At 42.7% G+C, this 18,683-nt stretch overlaps 1 protein-coding gene across 6 annotated transcripts in view; it reads left to right on the top strand.

Moving 5' to 3' along the window:
* ZNF423 (zinc finger protein 423) overlaps positions 1 to 18,683 on the top strand; it is a 237,833-nt gene that overhangs the window by 208,200 nt on the left and 10,950 nt on the right. For all 6 annotated transcript variants that reach the window (XR_012652210.1, XM_075040191.1, XM_075040190.1 and 3 more), the window contains 2 exons: positions 5,539 to 5,670; positions 7,274 to 7,389. Coding sequence is in view for 5 of the 6 variants with exons in the window: in XM_075040191.1 (XP_074896292.1) it covers positions 5,539 to 5,670; positions 7,274 to 7,389 (248 nt within the window). In the remaining variant the exon portion in view is untranslated. The remainder of the gene's footprint in view (positions 1 to 5,538; positions 5,671 to 7,273; positions 7,390 to 18,683) is intronic.

Genomic DNA, 18,683 nt, shown 5'->3' with positions numbered 1-18,683 from the left:
CAGTAAAGCCATGAGCACAGATATCCGTGGCAGTTTGTGTGTGTGTTTTGCAGTGGCGGAGGGGGGTTTGGCATGGTTTCTTGCAGCGCAGAGCCGGGCGTTTCTGCACAACCACGTGAAACGCTGCAGGAACACGACAGGTGTCTTTAATCTGGCAGAGTCGTCAAAGGGAGATAGGAGCTCTACCTGGATAAATAAGTATAAATAGTTTTCTTTCTGATATGTGACCAGATTATTTTCCAGTTGATTTCCAGCCAAGGTCCCAAGTGGGCCACAGATCAAAAAAAGATAAGGGTCAGTTACAAGGTTGAGCTCATTCGGCGTTGCCATAGTAACTGACCTCCAGCATCCCTGGGAGGACGGCACCCAGCTCCCCAGGTGACATTTCTACTGCCACACCATCAATCCGCTGCCTTTCACCGCCCAGGCTGCCTAATCGCCGGTGCGCCGCACCGCAGAGCAGCTCTGTGCCGCCGGCCCACGCCGGGGCAGAAGCATGGGGTCCCCTCGCCCTGCAGCTGCCCCACCAGTGAGGGAGGGGCTCAGCTACATCCTCTGGGATTAATTACTAAAATGTAATGGAGCGATGTGGTCCAAATGGTTTGTATACCAGGTCAGGGGCTTAGACGGCAATGGCGATGAAGGAATGTCATCTGTACAGCAGACGTCATCTTCATCCGATGCGAGCGTCTGCAAATTTGTCATCCCCTCGTAGCAGTTTCATCATGTTCTCAGACCTTGGTTTTACCTTCATCCATGGATTGTTTGTAATGAAAACCAGTGGTGAAGTGGTACCAGCCAGGCGAGGGGCTGAAGTGGTTCTCTGCAGGCTTTGTTTTGGAGGGGGGTGTCCATCACTGTCATCCTACCCTGGTCCCAGCCCCTTGCTCCTTCACAGCCACACGGAAAAAATTACTGGGGAAGCTCCTGCTTTTCTTGGGTTATAAATTTTCCCCTTTGCTTACTTGTTTACTAGGAAATGAATTGCATAAACAGAATAGTTCCATGCAGTTTTCATTTTATTTCCCTGTGTTCATTCCAATTTCTATTATAATTAGAGCACATGGCCCATTTAATTTTACCAAATTTATGATATAATGGACAGGAGAAGGTTCTCTGTGAACACAGTATATTAATGCTTTGTTACACTGAATTACAGTATTTCAAAGTTCATTAGAAGTGCGGTTAACTCATGGATGTGTACCTCTGAGTACAGGAAATATATTCCCCTTTATTGCCTTAATTTGCTGCAGTGGAGTAGAAATACACTGGTCTGGGAAGCTATAGTGTGGGATGTACGTGTTGTTGTCAGGAGCGAGCATCAGATTGTCTGACACGATCTCTCAAATTAGGACTATTGCGATTATTACATAAGGGAAAATTTTGCTTTATTAAATCAAGTTGAAGAGAGAAGTTTTAACTAACAGTAAAGACAATGCCATCTTGATTTTTATTGTTCCAATCTCCTATTTGTTATTGGTGTGATAACGTGTCAGTACATGACAGTGTTAATGCGTACTTTTATATTGCCATTAATATAGTTATAATTAGAAATGCAGCTGATACAGTACATGGGTTTAATACAGCATTATTAATTATACTGCATCCTCGCCAGGAGGCTGCTAGTGTCGGTTCTCTTAGAGGCTTAGAGACTCATTGTAATATGTATTAAATGCACATTGCTGCAGCAGAAATAGCTTTATGGAGAAGCATATTCCCACTCTAAAATGGGCAGAACGACAGCGTAAGTGCTACTAAGCACCCTATCAACATATTTAAAACTATCCTGCAAATGCATCCGAACTTGGGAACAATGAGCAACGTGCTTTGCCACCGCAGTTCAGCTGGGTCTGCGCAACCCGCTAATCCTCGCTAACAGGCAGTAAATTATGTACCTCCAAATTTATACAAATGCCTGCCTTTGACATCAGTGGGCACCACCCAGGTTTCACCTTCAGGATTCAGATAATCAGCTCTCATTCCTACCGGCTTCCCTCAAGACCAGTATGGAAATAAGTATGTGTCTGCCAGGGATCAAATGCTTTTGGAGACAAAAGTAGGTACTGAAAACATTACAGGATACTATCATCTCCCCATGATACTTTTACACAAAGCGCTCTGTTCCTCTTTTGGCCTGACATAGTTTCAGCCTGACAGAATCCAGCAGGCCTGCTTGTTTTAAAAAAGAGCACATCCTATTATTTTTTTGAGAAATGAAGTGTAAAATTAATGCTTATTATTTTGAGCTCAGGAAAAAAAAAAGGCAAGAAACCCAAGATTCTCATTTGCTGTGCATTGCTCATTTAGTTCTGTAATCAATTGATCCCTGCACAGATACACTTATGGAGAAATGGGAGAAGATCTAGCACAGCAAGCTGTAAAAATCTGCATTTTATTTTACAAATGAGAGGGGCTGCATAATTCACTTGAGTTATGTAGATCTCTCATAGATGCTTGTCATGTTAAAAAAAAAAAGAGGGGGTAAAAATGAGGGAGATGATTATATGTTTTCTGTTGCTAACGCCCAGTGTCACACGTTTGACTGGAGCGTTGGCTGTCACGCTGCATTGTCAAAAAGCTGCCTTGCATGTACCTATACGATCTTATATAATTCAAGGAAGTTATTCTCCAAAGGTGGCTGAGTATCCCTATACATGAGCCATGTTTCTGTGTAAAATAATATGCTGTAAAATGCCATAGAGGAGAGAGTGATTATAGCACCAATTCTATCTATATCTTTGGGCATTTTCATATTTTGAATACACATGCATGAAAAGAGAAACGTTTGTCATGCTAACCATGGTACTTTTTTCCCCCTTTTTTCTTCCTGGATGGTTTTATAGACACAAGAAATACATAATGGACTCCTGTGGGAGTGGAATAAAAACCCCCACTGGTGAGGAGAAGGCCTTATAATTCAGAAGTGGATTTGCAAATCAAAAGGTCTTGCCTCGAGTGGGATAAATTTCCAGATCTGCAGGAACCCATTATGTTTTATTATTTTTCATTCGAGTTTTAGTTTGTTTGTTATGGGTTTAACTATTTAAAATACTGCAGGGATCAGCCAAGAAAATACACAATCTCTGTTACCTAATTAAACATAGCAAGCTTGTAAAAATATACTTCAATTGAAATGCTGAGCATTGTTGGTTTTTTTAATTTTACTGAAATTATAGGTATTTAGGCTGCAAAAGGAGCAGTCATCTAATCAGCAGTATGTGTCTGTCCGTATTTATGAACACACGTGCTCACACAGGACCATAGGCTGTACATGAATCACTGTTTTCCAAATACCCAGTATGTGGAGGGTAGAATATTAATGTCAAACATGATTTCTCTGATTTACTTGTAGAAGGAATTTGTTCCATTCCCCCCAGTACCTGCTTTGTCCTTGCCAGGTTTATTGCAGCTGTACACAGCTGTGTGGCTGGGCATGCTCAGGATGCTCGGCACAAGGCATGTATCCCTTCTCCACCTTTTCTCCCCTCCGGAGCAGATTGCAAAGGTCGCACAAAGCCAAAACTTTTCAGGCAAGTGTCTGATGGGAGAAGCCAGCCTTATGCTGCAGCGAGGGGAGAAGGTCAGGTTTTGCGACCCATCCGTCAGAGAGGGCGATGTGCCCATCTGTGGTGGCTGCCCAAACAGAGGATTCAAACCTCCTTGCATCCTAGAAATATCCCAGTCCCTGGTTATGGCTGCCCAGGGAGTTCGTGGAGCTGCTGCTGTGGAGCCACCAGCCCTTTCATCTTTCTATTCCCGGCTCTTTCCTCCCTTTCCTTTTCTCTTTTTATCTCCTTCCCAACCCGCCTGTTTACTTCTCCCTATCCCGCCTCCCCCTTCCCCACCGCACCTCCCATGCCAGTGCTCGCCATCAGCGCCCTGCTCTCGCCCTGCGCGCACCACTGCTGTGCAGGGCAGAGCACCCACTGCCACGCGTGTTTCCAGAGCCCACCCACCCGCAAGGCCTCACGGGCAGCTCACTGCCCGCATGGGCGGCTCGCTGCCGGCACGTGCTGCCACACAAGGCGCAAAGTGGAGATTTTTATTTTTTTTTTTTTATTGTTATTTTTCACACTGCATGGAGGGCCCTTCAAGGCCTGCATGCTCTGGGGATTGCCTCTAGCTGCGAACGTTCCAGGGCGCAAACGTGCAAGAGCCACCACGCACCCAGGCATGGGCTGTGCCCAGCGTCCCGCACGCAGAGCCCTGCTCTTTGCTTGCCCTGGCATGTAACTCCCCACCTTGTAAAAGGGCTTTGGGATCCTGAGAGTACCAAAGGCCATAGAAAACAATAATTTCCCTCTGTTTAGACCCTTTAAAGATATAAAAAGCTAATTTAAAGCAATTGTAAGTAAAGACTATGCTTCTGAAGGCTCCCATTATTCACAAGATCCAAATGCATTTGGCAAGAGATTAGTTCATGGTATAACGTAGTCATTTCTTAGCTATCTTGGAAATAAAAACTGAAGTCGGTGATATCTGAAGATATAAAAATAAAGCTGAGTCTATATCAAAAGACAGAATTTCTTTGGTCTTTAAAATATGTTTACATGAGGAGTTCATGTGCTGCCACAGTGAAGGAAAGACATATTTTCAGGAAGTATTTACAGAAACCATCCACAATTTTTTAAAATTTTAGGTGTTTTCTGATTTGTATAAACTGTACATTGTGTTGTCTAAATTTCTACAACTCCCTCCCTCCCTTCAAGAAAACCAAAGGATTGTTTAATTTTATGTGCGAAAATTGCTTTAATATGGCTTCATAGTAAGGCTCAACTGCACCCAGAACCACAAACTTCAGTAAACAGAGAAACATACCATCTTACAAAAGCAGTATGCTCGAAACAATAGTAATAATTATTGTTATTTCCCTATGAGTTCAGCTAGAATATAGGGGCACTTAAAGTGAGTCCTGTGTATTCAACACTTAAGATATATGACATGGAAATTACACTTTCAAATGACATTTAAATACCTTCGATGGTCTCTCTTCACCTTGGAAAAAGCCAAGAGATATAAAATTAAGGCTGACACTCTGCTTGGGGCTCCTGCTAGTCTCTGATAGTTTCTTCCTCTCCTGTATGTTAGCAGCGTAGTCTGAGGTGAAGATAGTGTTTCAGCCCACTTTCAGTGTTGTTGGTTGAGTTCACACTGTTAAATTCATTTTAAATGCTGTTTGACTATTTAATAATCTATACCCAGAGCAGGGATGCTCTCCCTTTGTGGTAGGATGTGAGGTGGAGCGGTGCAGTGTTGTCACGAGCCTGGGAGCAGGTGCGTGGGTTCCCGGCAGGTTGATCGCAGCACCACTTTCATTGCAGCTGAAAATCAACACCCCTAAATGCGACTGGGGGCTGTACACCTGAACAACCCGCGCAAGCGGCTCGGCCTGCTTTTCTGATGAGGCTGGAGCCGTGGCAATGTCTGCGGGTCCTTGAAGTCGTGCGCGCCGGCCCGGGCGTTTCTTGCCGACTGCTGCTGCATCCCCGACGCTAATCTGCTGTGTCACTAACAAGTTGTATCATTTGAACCTTGCAGAGGAAGGCATCAATCATGAGTGCAAGCTGTGTAACCAGATGTTTGACTCTCCAGCAAAGCTCCTGTGTCACCTGATTGAGCACAGCTTTGAGGGGATGGGAGGCACATTCAAATGCCCTGTTTGTTTCACAGGTAAGACAGGGAGGCCAAGACAAGCCTCAGCGTGCATGGCTTGATCCAGAAATGACACTCGGGGGATTTGTAAAATACTGTAGTCCTTTCCTTGGGAAAAAGAAATACCGTGCTTGGAAATGTTCAAAATATTGTCTGTCTGAAACTGGGGCTCACTCTGAAAAGAAGCACTGTGGCGTTTGACACCAAGCAGTGCTGCTGCATGGGGTGGGCTCTGCATCTTCGCCCCACCCCCCCAATTCGAAGCCTTTTAAATTATACCTTGTGGCTCACAGGTGTGATGCGTTTCCAAGTGCAGGACTTGCAAGGTACGGACCTGCTCTTGCAAGCCCTTATTCACCTGAGCAAGGACCCTTTAAAAGGCTAGGTGACTCATAGTCCTCTCATGGTGGAGAGGCTCACGTGAGTAAAGGTTTGATAAGACCAAATTGTACAACTGTATAGTTTTGCCAGGTGCCCTCTCAGAGGTTTCTTTAAGCCCAGTTTTTTTGTGGTGGTACATTTCTAACTCCTGTCTGAGGGCCTGCTAGGTATTCCTTCCCTGTAGTTCATTTTAAGCTGTCTCATCAGCGCAAACGATCTTGGGTGATCTTGCTTTTAAAGAATCTCCAGGATGCATGTTAAAGGCTGCCTTTTATACTCTCCTCAAGACCATGGTTAACATCTGCATTTCCAATGTGTTTGAGAGATGAGGATCAAATAGGTGTGATGGTGGACCTGTTGTCAGTAAAGGGGCATGGCAGCACCAGCGATTCCTTTAACTTCAGGAGGAGTAAGGTGAATCCATGCTCCTTAGGGTTTGGCCCACAATTTGAGAACGTGCTTTTTGTGTGAGCTCGGAGTTAATTTATCCTTTCCTGAAACATGCTGCAAAATAACTCTTTGAGTGCATGTGTTTAATTCTGCTGAAGAAGCTATTTTCAATACTGATGATCATTCATATAAAATGAGGCAAAAATTAAATAAGATATATTTTTAACCAGCTAAAGCCTGCAGTTCAGTATGTTTCTCTTCCAAATTTTACTTGATAAAGTCAGAATAGTTGTCAATTCAAAATCATAATGTAGATGCTGTGATATTTGTGATGTTAAATCATAATCTTTTTTTTATACTGAATGGACAACCCATTTAAAAGGTCTAAATATTGTGACGAACCTGCCCTTTCAGATTCACATGTCTGCCAGAAATGCTGTTCCTGGCCATGTGTCTTCCAGACCAGCCATCAAGGCTTCTCCTGGCCCAGTTGTCCTGCATTAAAAATGCATCTGATGCACCTGCCGTGGGCCCAAGGCTCCCCGCAGAGCGGTGATGTCCCCTCTTTGGTCTGATGATTGAATTCTTCCAGTTACCCGTGGACAGTGTTAGCTTTGTGTGAAATATCAAAAATCCATACAGGATTTAGAGTCTGTTAGAAGTAAGCTGACTGTCAGCCTGGAGACTCTAAATTGACTACTTGTAAGGAAATTCTGCTGAACTGAGTGTATTGGCACTTGTCTGGCAGATATCCTTGGACTTTTCAGAGTCTTTGCAATTGTAGAAGTGTAGTTCGAGACAAGATGCCTTATATGAAGCAATCTTAACTAATCATAGTATGTTGTTTCAGTTTTTGTACAGGCAAACAAACTGCAGCAGCACATCTTTGCAGTCCACGGGCAGGAAGATAAAATTTATGACTGTTCCCAGTGCCCACAGAAGTTCTTCTTTCAAACAGAGCTTCAGGTATGTTTACAACAGGAGTAAAAGGAAAGCTAAAGCTGTTGATTTCTCTGTGCAGCCGTCACCCTTGTGCAGCACTTAAAAAAGGTGCATACCCTCGGTATGGTCTCTTCTGCCCTTAAACAGCCTCTCACTCTCCTCCTGCCTCCCTGAGTGCTATCAGGAGAAAGGGGTCTCTGAGCATGGCTGGAATAAATAAATAAGACAAGACAGATATCATGATTCTTTATGAGTATTTCTCTTGACAGTAGTCTTGCTACATCCTGACATGTCTACGTCAAACACCTTGTAAATAATTTCTTTTTCTCTATTAATAATTTAGGGACTGATTAACATACAAAGACTAAGCAAATGGTAGCTGCCCCCTCCCCTTCCTCACTGTTAAGTCAGAAGTAAAGGAATTTTCCCTACCGAGGTATGAGAGCAAAGCATGGGTGCAGCTCAACACGATGCTTAATTAGAGGCTCCACCAAGGCACTAGCACATTAATAAGCTGCAGGTTCTGCAAACCATTTTCCCCATTACGTACCATTTTCCCCAGCAGCACTGGGGGTCACAGCCACAGCAGTTTTAGCCTCCACAAAGCCTGGGTGCAGCAAGCGTTTCAGAGGGGCTGGACCCTGACCTGGGCATGTTGCTGCAGCCCCTCTTGGGGCCCTGGTCCCAGGGGCCGCCTTGGAGCGGTGCTGGTGAGGCTGGGGTTTAAATCACACTGATACCTTTGCTGCTAAACCCACATAGATGCTGAAACCTCCATGGCGTGTGTGCCTGATACCTCGTGGGGAATGGACGACCAGAGCTTGCCCTTCTAAAGAGCTTACAGGGAGGTGCCTGCCCTGGCTGTCCTCCCTGGGCATATCTTACCTGTGTAGCACGGCCACCAAAATACTGCTACCGTCCCCAGGCAAATGCAGTCTTTTTATAGAATGGTACCGTATGCCTCATTTAAATCTATTAGCTTTATAAATCATGATTTACTTAAACTTTGGAGGGTTTTTATTTATCTTGCTGAATTCCCAAGCTGCTGCCTCTTGTGTCGTGCTGTCATGCTGTGGAAGGATGGTTGATCTTTTCACTTTGTTGATTTTATTTTTTTTTTCTCCCAGGGGAATCTCTTCTTTCCCTTGTTCTAGCAATCTGATTTGCATAAGTGTACAAAAGTTTTAACTATACCTTGTTAATATTTTAATAAAGTCAGCAACTTTTGGGTTTGTGTGTTCTCACTATGAACGTTTTATGAAGGCAGCAGTGGCTTGCAAAGCTGGCTTTGATTTTTCCTCCCATTTTTCCCTTAAAGTGGTGGTTGGTCAATATGCCAGCACAATTAAAATGGGCACACTGGCTTCCTAGGTCACTGCATTAACCTTTAAAATCAGATGGTCAAATAAAGAGAACCTTGTTAAATTATAGTCTTAACAGCAGCCCGTTTTTTGCAATTAACAGTTTTAATTACATAGTGTTTAAATTCTGAAGTGTTGTGCATTGCAAAATTGCTGCAAATAGCAGCTTTAATCAGATAAATTATGATTGTAATTTTCCAGTTTTTATGCAGGATTTGTGTGCACTTCAAATTTCTGTGCTCATAATAATTACACGAGTAGTTTTGAATGGTGTTGGCTGAATGAAAATTCAGTACTTAGCTGCACAGTTTTAGTCTTTATTTCAGCGGTGACTCAGAAATACGTGTTTACTTGATGCCAGGGATTTTACTAATCCAAATACCTGAGCCAAAGAGGACACAAAACATGTTTATAAATCAGTTAGAAACGCTCAAGACTTTTGAACCAGTCTGCCTTGGCATGGTTATCTCATCAGTTTCTGATGTGTAAGCTGTGTGCTCTAAATTCCTCAACTGTTTGTTATATTTTTGTTGAGTAATGAAGATGCAATATTATTTTAGTAAACCAGTTGTTCAGCTGCTACTTAGGGTTAAATCTGCATAAACCTTTCAGTCTCTTAACTGTGCAGTTGTTCTTATGTGGGCAAATTGCCATCCATCAAGGGGTTCCGCTTGATGACTTCGACTTTTCAGTTCTGATCTGGCTTTCCCACTGGCGTAAAATAACTAGTGTCAAAATCTGAACCTATGCTTTGTTTTACTTCTTTGTATTTTTAAGTGAAACCACTGAAAATACTTTTTTAAAAAATTGAACATTCAACTATTTCAAGAAGAAATTCAGAGTGGAGTGCTTACAGAAAAGCAAGAAAAACAAGGAGGGTAGAGAAAATGACAGGCAGCACAGGGAAGAGGTAACTTTTAGAGATGACATGGAGCTGCATGAATTAGCCCCACTGATTTGTGAACATTTCTTTAAACAGTTAGGGTAAACACCAAGTAAGTCCAGAAGGGCACATGTGCCATGTGATGAAAAACATTGCCACTGTAAACGTACTTTTAGTGTTTGGTGCAAATACTGCTTTGGCAATGTAACACTCGGGAAGCAATCAAAACCTCTTTGCACTTCTGAACTAGTAGTTGTATTTTAATATAGGTTTATGCTTTGAAGTTTACACCATCTGATGGAGCCATAAAACCACAGCTTAAGAAAGCTCCGAGGAACTGAGCTCATTTTATAAACGGTGGAAATTCTGGTGTGAATCTGGAGCAATGAGCCAGTGAGGTTACCTTGATGATATTGCCAGAAGAAAAGAAAACAATGTTACTTAACTGCTTACATTATCTCATTGGAAATGAGGAAAAGAAAACATGGTAAGGTTAAGTATGAAACACAAAGGAAACAGTATGTGTGATAACCCCATGTACCCTTAGGGCAGAAGAGGAAAGGCTGGAAGCTCAGTGTTCTTCACATCCTCAGTTTGTAAGATTGACAGCTATGAATATGATGCAAATCTCCTGGAAAAAAGTAAATTTATAGCTAATGTATAGAAGACCAAGGCTATGGCATTTCGTTTCCCTACTGAAACACGCTTACTGAAACAAGTGTAGAGGTGGAGGTTTGGGGGGTTCCTCACGTGCAGGGCAAAAGGAGCCCTTTCAAACAGAGCCCCGTTTCTGGGACCTGTGTCAGGAGCTGCTGGCCACCGCCGGCATGCCTGCTTCTCACAGGTAGCTGAAGCCACAGTGGCACACAGGGCATTCAGACGTGGGAGATGAGCTAGCTCTTTGACAACTGAAATTTTGGTCTTTACTATTTAAAACATAGCAGGGAGCCCTGCCAACACCGAAGATGGGTCAGCAATTATGACACATAAAGGGTGCTGAGAGTTGTATTTGTGGTGTGATTCACAGCAGGGAAAGGTACCTCTTCAGTTGCTTGCATGGAGAATTACATTAAGCAATTTGTGACTGAGCAGTGATTTTCAGAGGAAACTTAAGGAGGATTTTCATATGTACTCTTTTGCCACACTGCTTTTTCCAAGGAGTTATCACATAACCAATGAAGTATTTGTATTTAAAGGATTAATTCCTGCTGTTTGCTTGTGTACTGTTAATCATACTGTTTCCTCCTAAATGATTACAATTGATGAAAACTAAGGCAAGGGATATAATAAACAATGCACAAATAATCCAGATACCAAGGGAGCAGGGTACCTGCCAGGTCTTTCCTAGCACAGGTGTTCAGGTGTTTTATTGCCTGCTATGAATAAAGGGCTTTCTTTTCTGTTCAGATTTGGAGATATGTCAAACCACTAAATTAAGGGAGCTTCACTGGAGGAATTTGCTGTCATTTTAAGTGCCCAGTTTCTTTAAACATACACATATCGGAAGGAGAATGGCTACTATGGCTCATTGGCTAACACTGTGATCTGTCTCCCTCCTCATTTTATTTTATGTGAAAAGCTGGCAATTTTCATATATCCATAAACAGGCATAAGCTGCTGCACAGAAATTGCACTCATTATATTAATAATGATTTACCATGAACGTCCTCCAGGGGCTTGATTTGGTCCACATCAAAGTCCTTGGGATTCTTTCTGCTGATTACAGCAGATCAAGCCCTAAGCAGGTTTTCTTTTTTTAAGTCTGCTTTTAATGTCAGCTCCGATGTTAGAGGTGTCTCCTACAGAGGGCTGCATCCTGCCCAGGCAAGGGGGGCACCGCAGCGAGGCACCGCGTAGCCTGACGTGGCCCAATGGGGGACATTAAGATGCTGCTCTGTACCTGTGATGGCTTCCCTGGGTGGGGCAATGAGGAGCAACATGTCCAGCTGCTCATGCCAGTGGTCCTTGGGGCCATCTGGGTACAACAGTGTCACCTGAACCACATGGGGAGAACGAGAGCCTCTTGGCTTGTACATGACCCACCTGCAACCAGGTGAGTCTACAGGGCTACATCTAAGGGCTTAGTTTGCCATCAGTCATCAGAACACTGAAGAAAGACTTAAGCAACTTGGGGTCTGTACCCAGCTATTCAAAATCTTTTAGTGGTTAGTGTCTTCAGCTCCTACTTGAAAAATGGGCTTTAACTACTTCCTGGGGGTACAAGAAATGAAACCTTACTTAAATAGGAGTAAAATTTTTCTTCCAAACAGCCCTATGTGCTTGCGACACTGAAATATCTCAGTGCTTCTGGGCTCCAGTGTCGATACAGTCAGTGAGAGAAAAGCAAATCTACGGTATTTTGATGAAGTTGCAGAAAATATTTTTCCCCGGGGGAGTGTGTGGATGGCAGGACAAATGGGACCTGAAATGTGGCTCTATCTCAAGGCGGTACTTTCACTTAACGTAACTTTTGCTGTATTTGAGAACTTTGGTGTGACTTAGATGTTAAACATCAGGAGCTTCTTGCTGGAAACAAACCACAAGCTCTTTCTAAGTTTCATATGAAGCACCCACAAAATCATGTGTAGAATTAATTTTCTGCAAGTAAATCCATTTTTTCTTTTAAACAGGATTTATATCTTTGCATTTTGGTTGTTGATAGCCTCTTAAGAGTCTGTTATCTATCTTCCCTCCCTTTTTTTTTTTTTAATGTTAGTCCTCCTTTAAAATCCTGAAAATGACCTAGTCAGTTATCCTAGCAGATTTGGCTAGCGTTTCTTAAAAAACGTTGCTGTGGTGCTTGGAGTATTGTTAAATTTTAATTATTAGTAGTTACAAAGCTAATAAATTACAAGAATACCAAAATCTATTTCAGCCATATTGCTGGGTTTCATTCAGATGCAGTCAGATAATTATAACTAACAATAATTAAAAATTAAAAGTGCTGTAGGCATATACCCATCGTGTTGAGTCTGTCTGCCTGAACGTTCTTTATGGACTGCAAAACCATAAGTTTTATCTCTGATCTGTTGTCACAGTAGGGAAGAGTTTTACCTATTAGGTCTCTGGTTTTCAATACATATGATTAAATTCAGGGGAGGAGGAATATACGGCTGTTTAAAAATTTGGGGTTAGGAACAGGCTCTCATAAGGGCCAAAGCTAAGAAACACCATCACAGACTATGTGGGGCTGTCGCTGGGCTCTGCTGCAGCTGAGGTTCTGTGTGGGGGATGCTGGAGGTTTCCTGGGCCTGACATCCACAGAGGTTAATGCTTTGTGTAAGAGCCAGAGATATTCATGCTCGTGCACCTCTGTGAGTCTTTGGCACCTTCTTCCCTAGCACAAAATGAGGTGGAGTTCCCTGCGTCTGGGGCTGGGGATGCTGTTGGAACAGCCATGTAATCCAGACCACATGGCCTCTTTGTGTGGCCAATTCTGTTGAAACAGAGGATGGTGCAGAAATATTGAATTGCCCTGTGTTTGATGTAGTGACAAGGTGTAGCATTTTTTCATTTGGAAAAATGATTCTGATCAATATATTGCTGCATCTTTATCATCCCTGAGGTCTCTTCAGTGAGACACAGAAAGATCTCTCAAGTCTGTAAAGACTCACGTGAGATGAAGCTTGGAAAAGCCTGGCACTGGAGCAGCGTGTCCCATAACAAAAAAGCCTTCTTCATTTCTTACACCATTAACGCTGTTCTGTGGCTGGCCCTGGCTAGCAAAGTATGTGCAACTTCACATTAAGATGTGCAGAAAGCCCAGCAGTGATGCAGAGCGGGGGGAAAAAAGAAGGGAGCCAGGTGAAAGACATCGTTTCAGTCATTAATGCACTTAAGCGCACCCAAGTGTCAACATGTGTGATCAAGTGTAAGGAGGCATGTCGTTCCAATGTGGCAGTGCTGGCACACAGAAGGGGCTTCCTACAGCAGAGATGGCACTTGGATTCGGTGCTCAGGCTGCCCAGCTAAACCCGTTGTTGCCTGTCATCTATGCCTTAGGGCAAGGGTCCAACCAACTTTTGCATAGGCACCATGCCATCCCAACAGATGGGAAGGAGTATAAGCTGCCAAGAGACAATGTATATGCATCAATTGTGTTTATTGAAAGCACAATTCCTGGCTGGAAATGTCCAAATGTCTATTTATTCTGAGATAGGATGCCTTTAGTTAATCGATATGGAAATGCAGCCTAGCTTTGAACTAATTACTTTATATACGTTACAAAACATAATGCAGACACACAAATGTAAGATGTGCTGATTATGGGGAGCCCAGTTAAAGGTCTGTCATGACACAGAGTCCTTCCTTAAATTGACTCAAAGTGCCAAGGTACTACTTGCCTCTAAGTACTGGAGACCAAATTTTGTAGGAGCTGCACATAACTACAAATCACCGGCGCAATATATAATGGTATGCAAGGAGCCAACCTTTTACACTTGCAGGTTTTCCTTTGCACATGGATGTCTAAGCTCACCTCCCCTCTTAGTGGTGGAAACCATTTTTACTTGCATGGGTAAATGAGGGTGATACGTTAATCCAGAGCAAAGGTAGACCAGTTTACACATCTCACTGAAGAGTTTTGTTTTCCATGTGACAGAGAGAAAAATCATATAATACGCTTTTATATTTGACAACATTGTTGCCCACCAAAAAGAGTAATTTATGGAAGCATCCAGAGAGGAGTCTGTATGCACAGATTAAAGGGTCTTTCTTTCCCTTGCTTGTTAGCTTTATTCAATTAAGGCTTGTTAGTGTTCTTGAAAGATGTGTTTTAAAGACCCTTCTGAATATACAATTTGGTATTCATAAAGATCCAGGCATACTATATGTAAATAAATAAAGCAGGAATGTTTTACTTCCAGATATGTTAATGCATTCCCATCTTCCTGGAAGCAGAGCACACAGGCGGTGTTAAACATCCATCCTTGACCAAAAGGAGGAAGCAAAGGAGAAGAAATGAGAAATGGATTTTCTTTCAGAAAGACCAGATTGCACTCTCTGGTCTGGCAATAACAATTACTAATGACATTTAGAGAGAAATTAAGGATGAGAAATGCAAGTTGGCATTTCAGCAGTGCCAGTCAGTAACATTGCATCAGAGCTCACGGGAGAGATGAGAAAAAGTTTAGGGATGGAAAATTAATTTTGTTATGTCAACAATTAACAAATACCTTTTCTTCATTCTTTACCACACTATCACTATACCATTGTGCTAGTATTTAGCAGCTCTTCAGGTGAATGAAATAGCACTTTGAAATCCTTATTTCTGGAGTCAAATGCACACTTCTGTGTTTTGCTCTGTTTTGTTGAACAATGAATGATAGGAAGAGGTTCAAACTGATCAAGGAGGGAGAAAATGAGCTCTTGAATGTGTGGTAGCAAGAATATTCTGTGTGGCTTCTCTCTGCAGATCTCTGTGGTTTTTATAACTGCGAATGAATTAAGTTTACCAGCACTTTTTCTGAGGTGGTTTTTTTTCTCTTCTACAAATTTGGAAAGGCAGAAGTTGAGCAATATACGCAAATCAATGCAGGAGAAATTTGGAGGAGCCAGACATAAAGCCCTGGAAGCCTTAGACCTTTTATTCAGAAGTCCTTCATATGTTCACAAGGTGAAATTCCTGTCCCCATAGGAAGGTGGTAAGAAGCCCAATTCCCTCCTGCTCTGTGTAGAGCCACAGAGCAAAAGGGCAGTAAGCTGTAGGTCCACAAGTGTGGCCGTCGGCACAGCCGGCTGCGTGGGGATGGTGTCCTCGGGGACAGCGGATCTGGGTACCACTGCTTGGCCCTGCCGGGCTTGGTAGCACATGCCTTTCTAAGCAGGACATAGTCCTTAAAATAGAAACAGAACATTTGTGTAGTATCTAGGCAAATAAAAATTTTTTGTATTGTTTTCTTTCTAAAAAGTCTTGTCACAATTTTTCTTTGCTGGTGGGAAGAGATCTCTAATACAGCCCCTTTGATTTTCTGCTGCTGTGGAACATAATTTGGGGTCTGAGCACAGATTAGCTCTGTTTCCTCCTGTAAGTGTCGCTAGCATCCAAAGGAACTGACTTCATTTTTCAAAGGAAGAGGGATACTGCCCTGGAAAGGGCAGAGCCATAAGCATTATTTAAGGCAAATAGTGGAGCTTGACTGGCCTCCGTTTTAAACAGGTCATCAAAGGTGGTGTACAGCATGCTTTTAAAAGTTCAGTGTCTTCATCTGCTTGCTGCTAAGGCAAAACGGGGATGCTTGTCCAGACATAACAGTATATGCCTGAGTGTTTTCACAAGAAATGTCTAGATCATTAAATATAATAGGTCTCAGCTGCAGTTTTGATCACTGAAGCGTGCACACAATTCATCACAGCAAATTAGGTACGTCTTTGTAACTTATCTTTCTGCAATTTGCTGGCACTTTTAGAGAGCTGAAACTTATATTGTATGTGCTGCAGAAGCCATTTCAGATAACATATTCTGTGTTTATTGTTGGAGAACAAGGATTCACTAATAACAAAAACATGGAGCAGTGTATGTTTCTGCTCCTGCATCTTGCAGAACCAGCAGTAGTACCAGCAGAGATCCCCAGCCACATTCATTATTTATATATTTTTAGTGAATTTCTTGTCTGCAGTAAAAGAGATATAAGCTTCAACATCTGACTGTACCAAATTCTATCCTACAGCCCATTCAGGAAACCTGAGGCAGCCGTGGTTCTCAATCATTACACAGTCCATTTATCTGATTGGAGTTTTGTCCTCTCTGCCTTGCTGAAATGTTGCTGGTTCTTTAAAAGCTTAGTTTGACCTTTGGAAAGAAAAGGCATTTGCTATTTTAATTTTTTGGAGAGAGAGAGAGGGAGAGAGAGAGAACCCGAACCTACTTAAATGGAAATTGGCATTCAAAAGCAGCACAGTTATTGAAAAGCATTTACTTTATTACTAGAAGAGAACAGACGCTAGTGGGCTCGAAAATTACATTTCAGTGGATTCATCAGTTTCAGTCACTAGTTAGTCTGTGAACAGATGGATATATTTGTAGCAGTTAACATGAATTTATACCCTGGATTTTTACATTTGCCTTAAGAGCACTGCTGTCTTAACTGCTGACTAGAAGGCTTTGGAGTTGTATTTTATTTGTTTTATTTTTTTTGAAAGAGGATATGATTGTTTCTAATTGCAGAGATTTCTTACATCATAGAAAGCGCCTCAGTTTTCAGAAGTGTGAATGATACATAGCTACTGTGTAAGCAAAATGTTGTAAAAGAATCCCCCAGTACAGCTGCTGCAGAAAAAATAAACATCTCGGCCTAAACCTAGATAAACCCCCATGGACTGAGAAAATAATTTTCAATAACCAGATATTTTTAACTCAGTATGAAGGTAGTAATCACAGTCGCCTGCATTTGCATCTAGGGTCTGCCACAGTCTAATTGCTTGTCTCTCCCGCACCTCCTCTCCTCCCTCCGCCCTCCCAGCCAAAATTTAAGGCTACTGGTTAACAAAGCAATGCATTAAGCACTCCATCTCCAAAATAGAAAGAAATACTGCCCTAGCCTCTACCATGTGGCATCTTTAGGTTTCGGGGATTTCGTTTAAATCTGAAATTTATGTCTAGGAGAAATAAATTATTAGATTGTAAAAGCAGCTGGGGAGGGAGTAAATATAGTCTCTTTTGCCCTCTATATCATTTCCCTAGGAAGATAATAAATGTGTGGCAAGCGTCTTGTGTTTCCTCAGTCGTACAAGTGTTGCGTGTGTGTTGTATTTCAGATGTGAAGCCTAAATTCCAGACAGGAAATCCTGGAGTGATACTGTACTGCTGTTGCCCACTGCTGTGGTGCTGGCAGAGCCCCCATCACTTTTACCGTTAAAAGGAATTTGAAAAATAGTTTCATGAAGAAATTTAAAAGGCCTTGGGTGTACCTCTGATTTGCTGAGTAAGAGATTTAGGGTGTAATCCTAGGGTTTATCTCCTTGGCCAGTGAAAGGCAGCAGGAGCAGCGGTTCCAGCCCTGGCTGCTGGACTGAGCTGAGGACAGGGGTCCTGCCTGTGGCCAGATCCCAAGGGTCAGTTTTCCCAGGGTGATTTTAAAAAGCACGAGAGAGACTCCTGCTAATTCTTCACTGCCTTACCTGTTCTTAGACACATGGAGCAAGCATGATGAGTCGTCAGGAAAAAATGGGACCTGATAACAACAAAAGGAGAAGGAATAGTTAGAAAGTCAGTCGGTAACTTGCCTTTCTGCACCTGGGCTTGTGTATAGGGCTGTCACCGCCTGCACCTCTGTGCTCTCGTCAGGAAGGTTGTTCGTATTTTCAACCCAGCCTACTTTCAGGGACCTGAAAACAGCCCTCAGCCTTGCTGTTCGCTCTTTCTGAAGTTACTTTCAGAGAAGTATATTCAATCATATACTGATGTTTGTGTAATTAATAGTCTGCTTTATCATCATATTTTGAGAGTAGTTTTATATCTCCCTTTGACCAGAGGGGAAAGGAAGAAAGGTAAAATAATTTAGAATACAGCTTGTTTCCAGATTGTGCCTGTTCTGCAGTTTCTGCTTATGTTAAATGAAAATGGGACAGGAATGTTTGATGCACAGGCTGGGTGCGCATGTGCAGTGACCTGACTTGTGCAGTAACCTCTAGTTGAAGGATTGCTAATGCTCTCTTCTTTCTTCATGTTTCATGTTAATAGAATAACTTCCAAGATACTAAACAGTGTGTCCTTAATGAGGTGACGTGGCTTTGTTGGAAAAATCTAGATGATAGAAGTAAGACTGCGTGTGCTGATAGGATCAGTGTAGAGACGGCTCATAGCTTTGTGTTAGGTCAGCTTGGGTTCAGCGAGGCTCCATCACCCCAACTCCGCATGAGCTAGCCCAGATTTGGCAGTAGCAGTCCTGAGCTTATCAACTCAGCCGTGCTTGAGCTGATTCACTGCAGAGCATCTCGTGTGTCTTCTGTGCCATGTCCTGGGCAGGCAGTACAGACCCCCCAAGGTCGCCTACGCGCAGAGCATGTACACAGAACCAAATTGCCTCGGCTTTGCACCATGCAGAAACGGCCAAAGCACTGCCCGCTGCGCCAGC

Source organism: Buteo buteo, chromosome 11 (genome assembly GCF_964188355.1).
Source record: "Buteo buteo chromosome 11, bButBut1.hap1.1, whole genome shotgun sequence".
NCBI lineage: Eukaryota > Metazoa > Chordata > Aves > Accipitriformes > Accipitridae > Buteo > Buteo buteo.
This window is presented reverse-complemented; position numbering and strand designations above follow the sequence as displayed.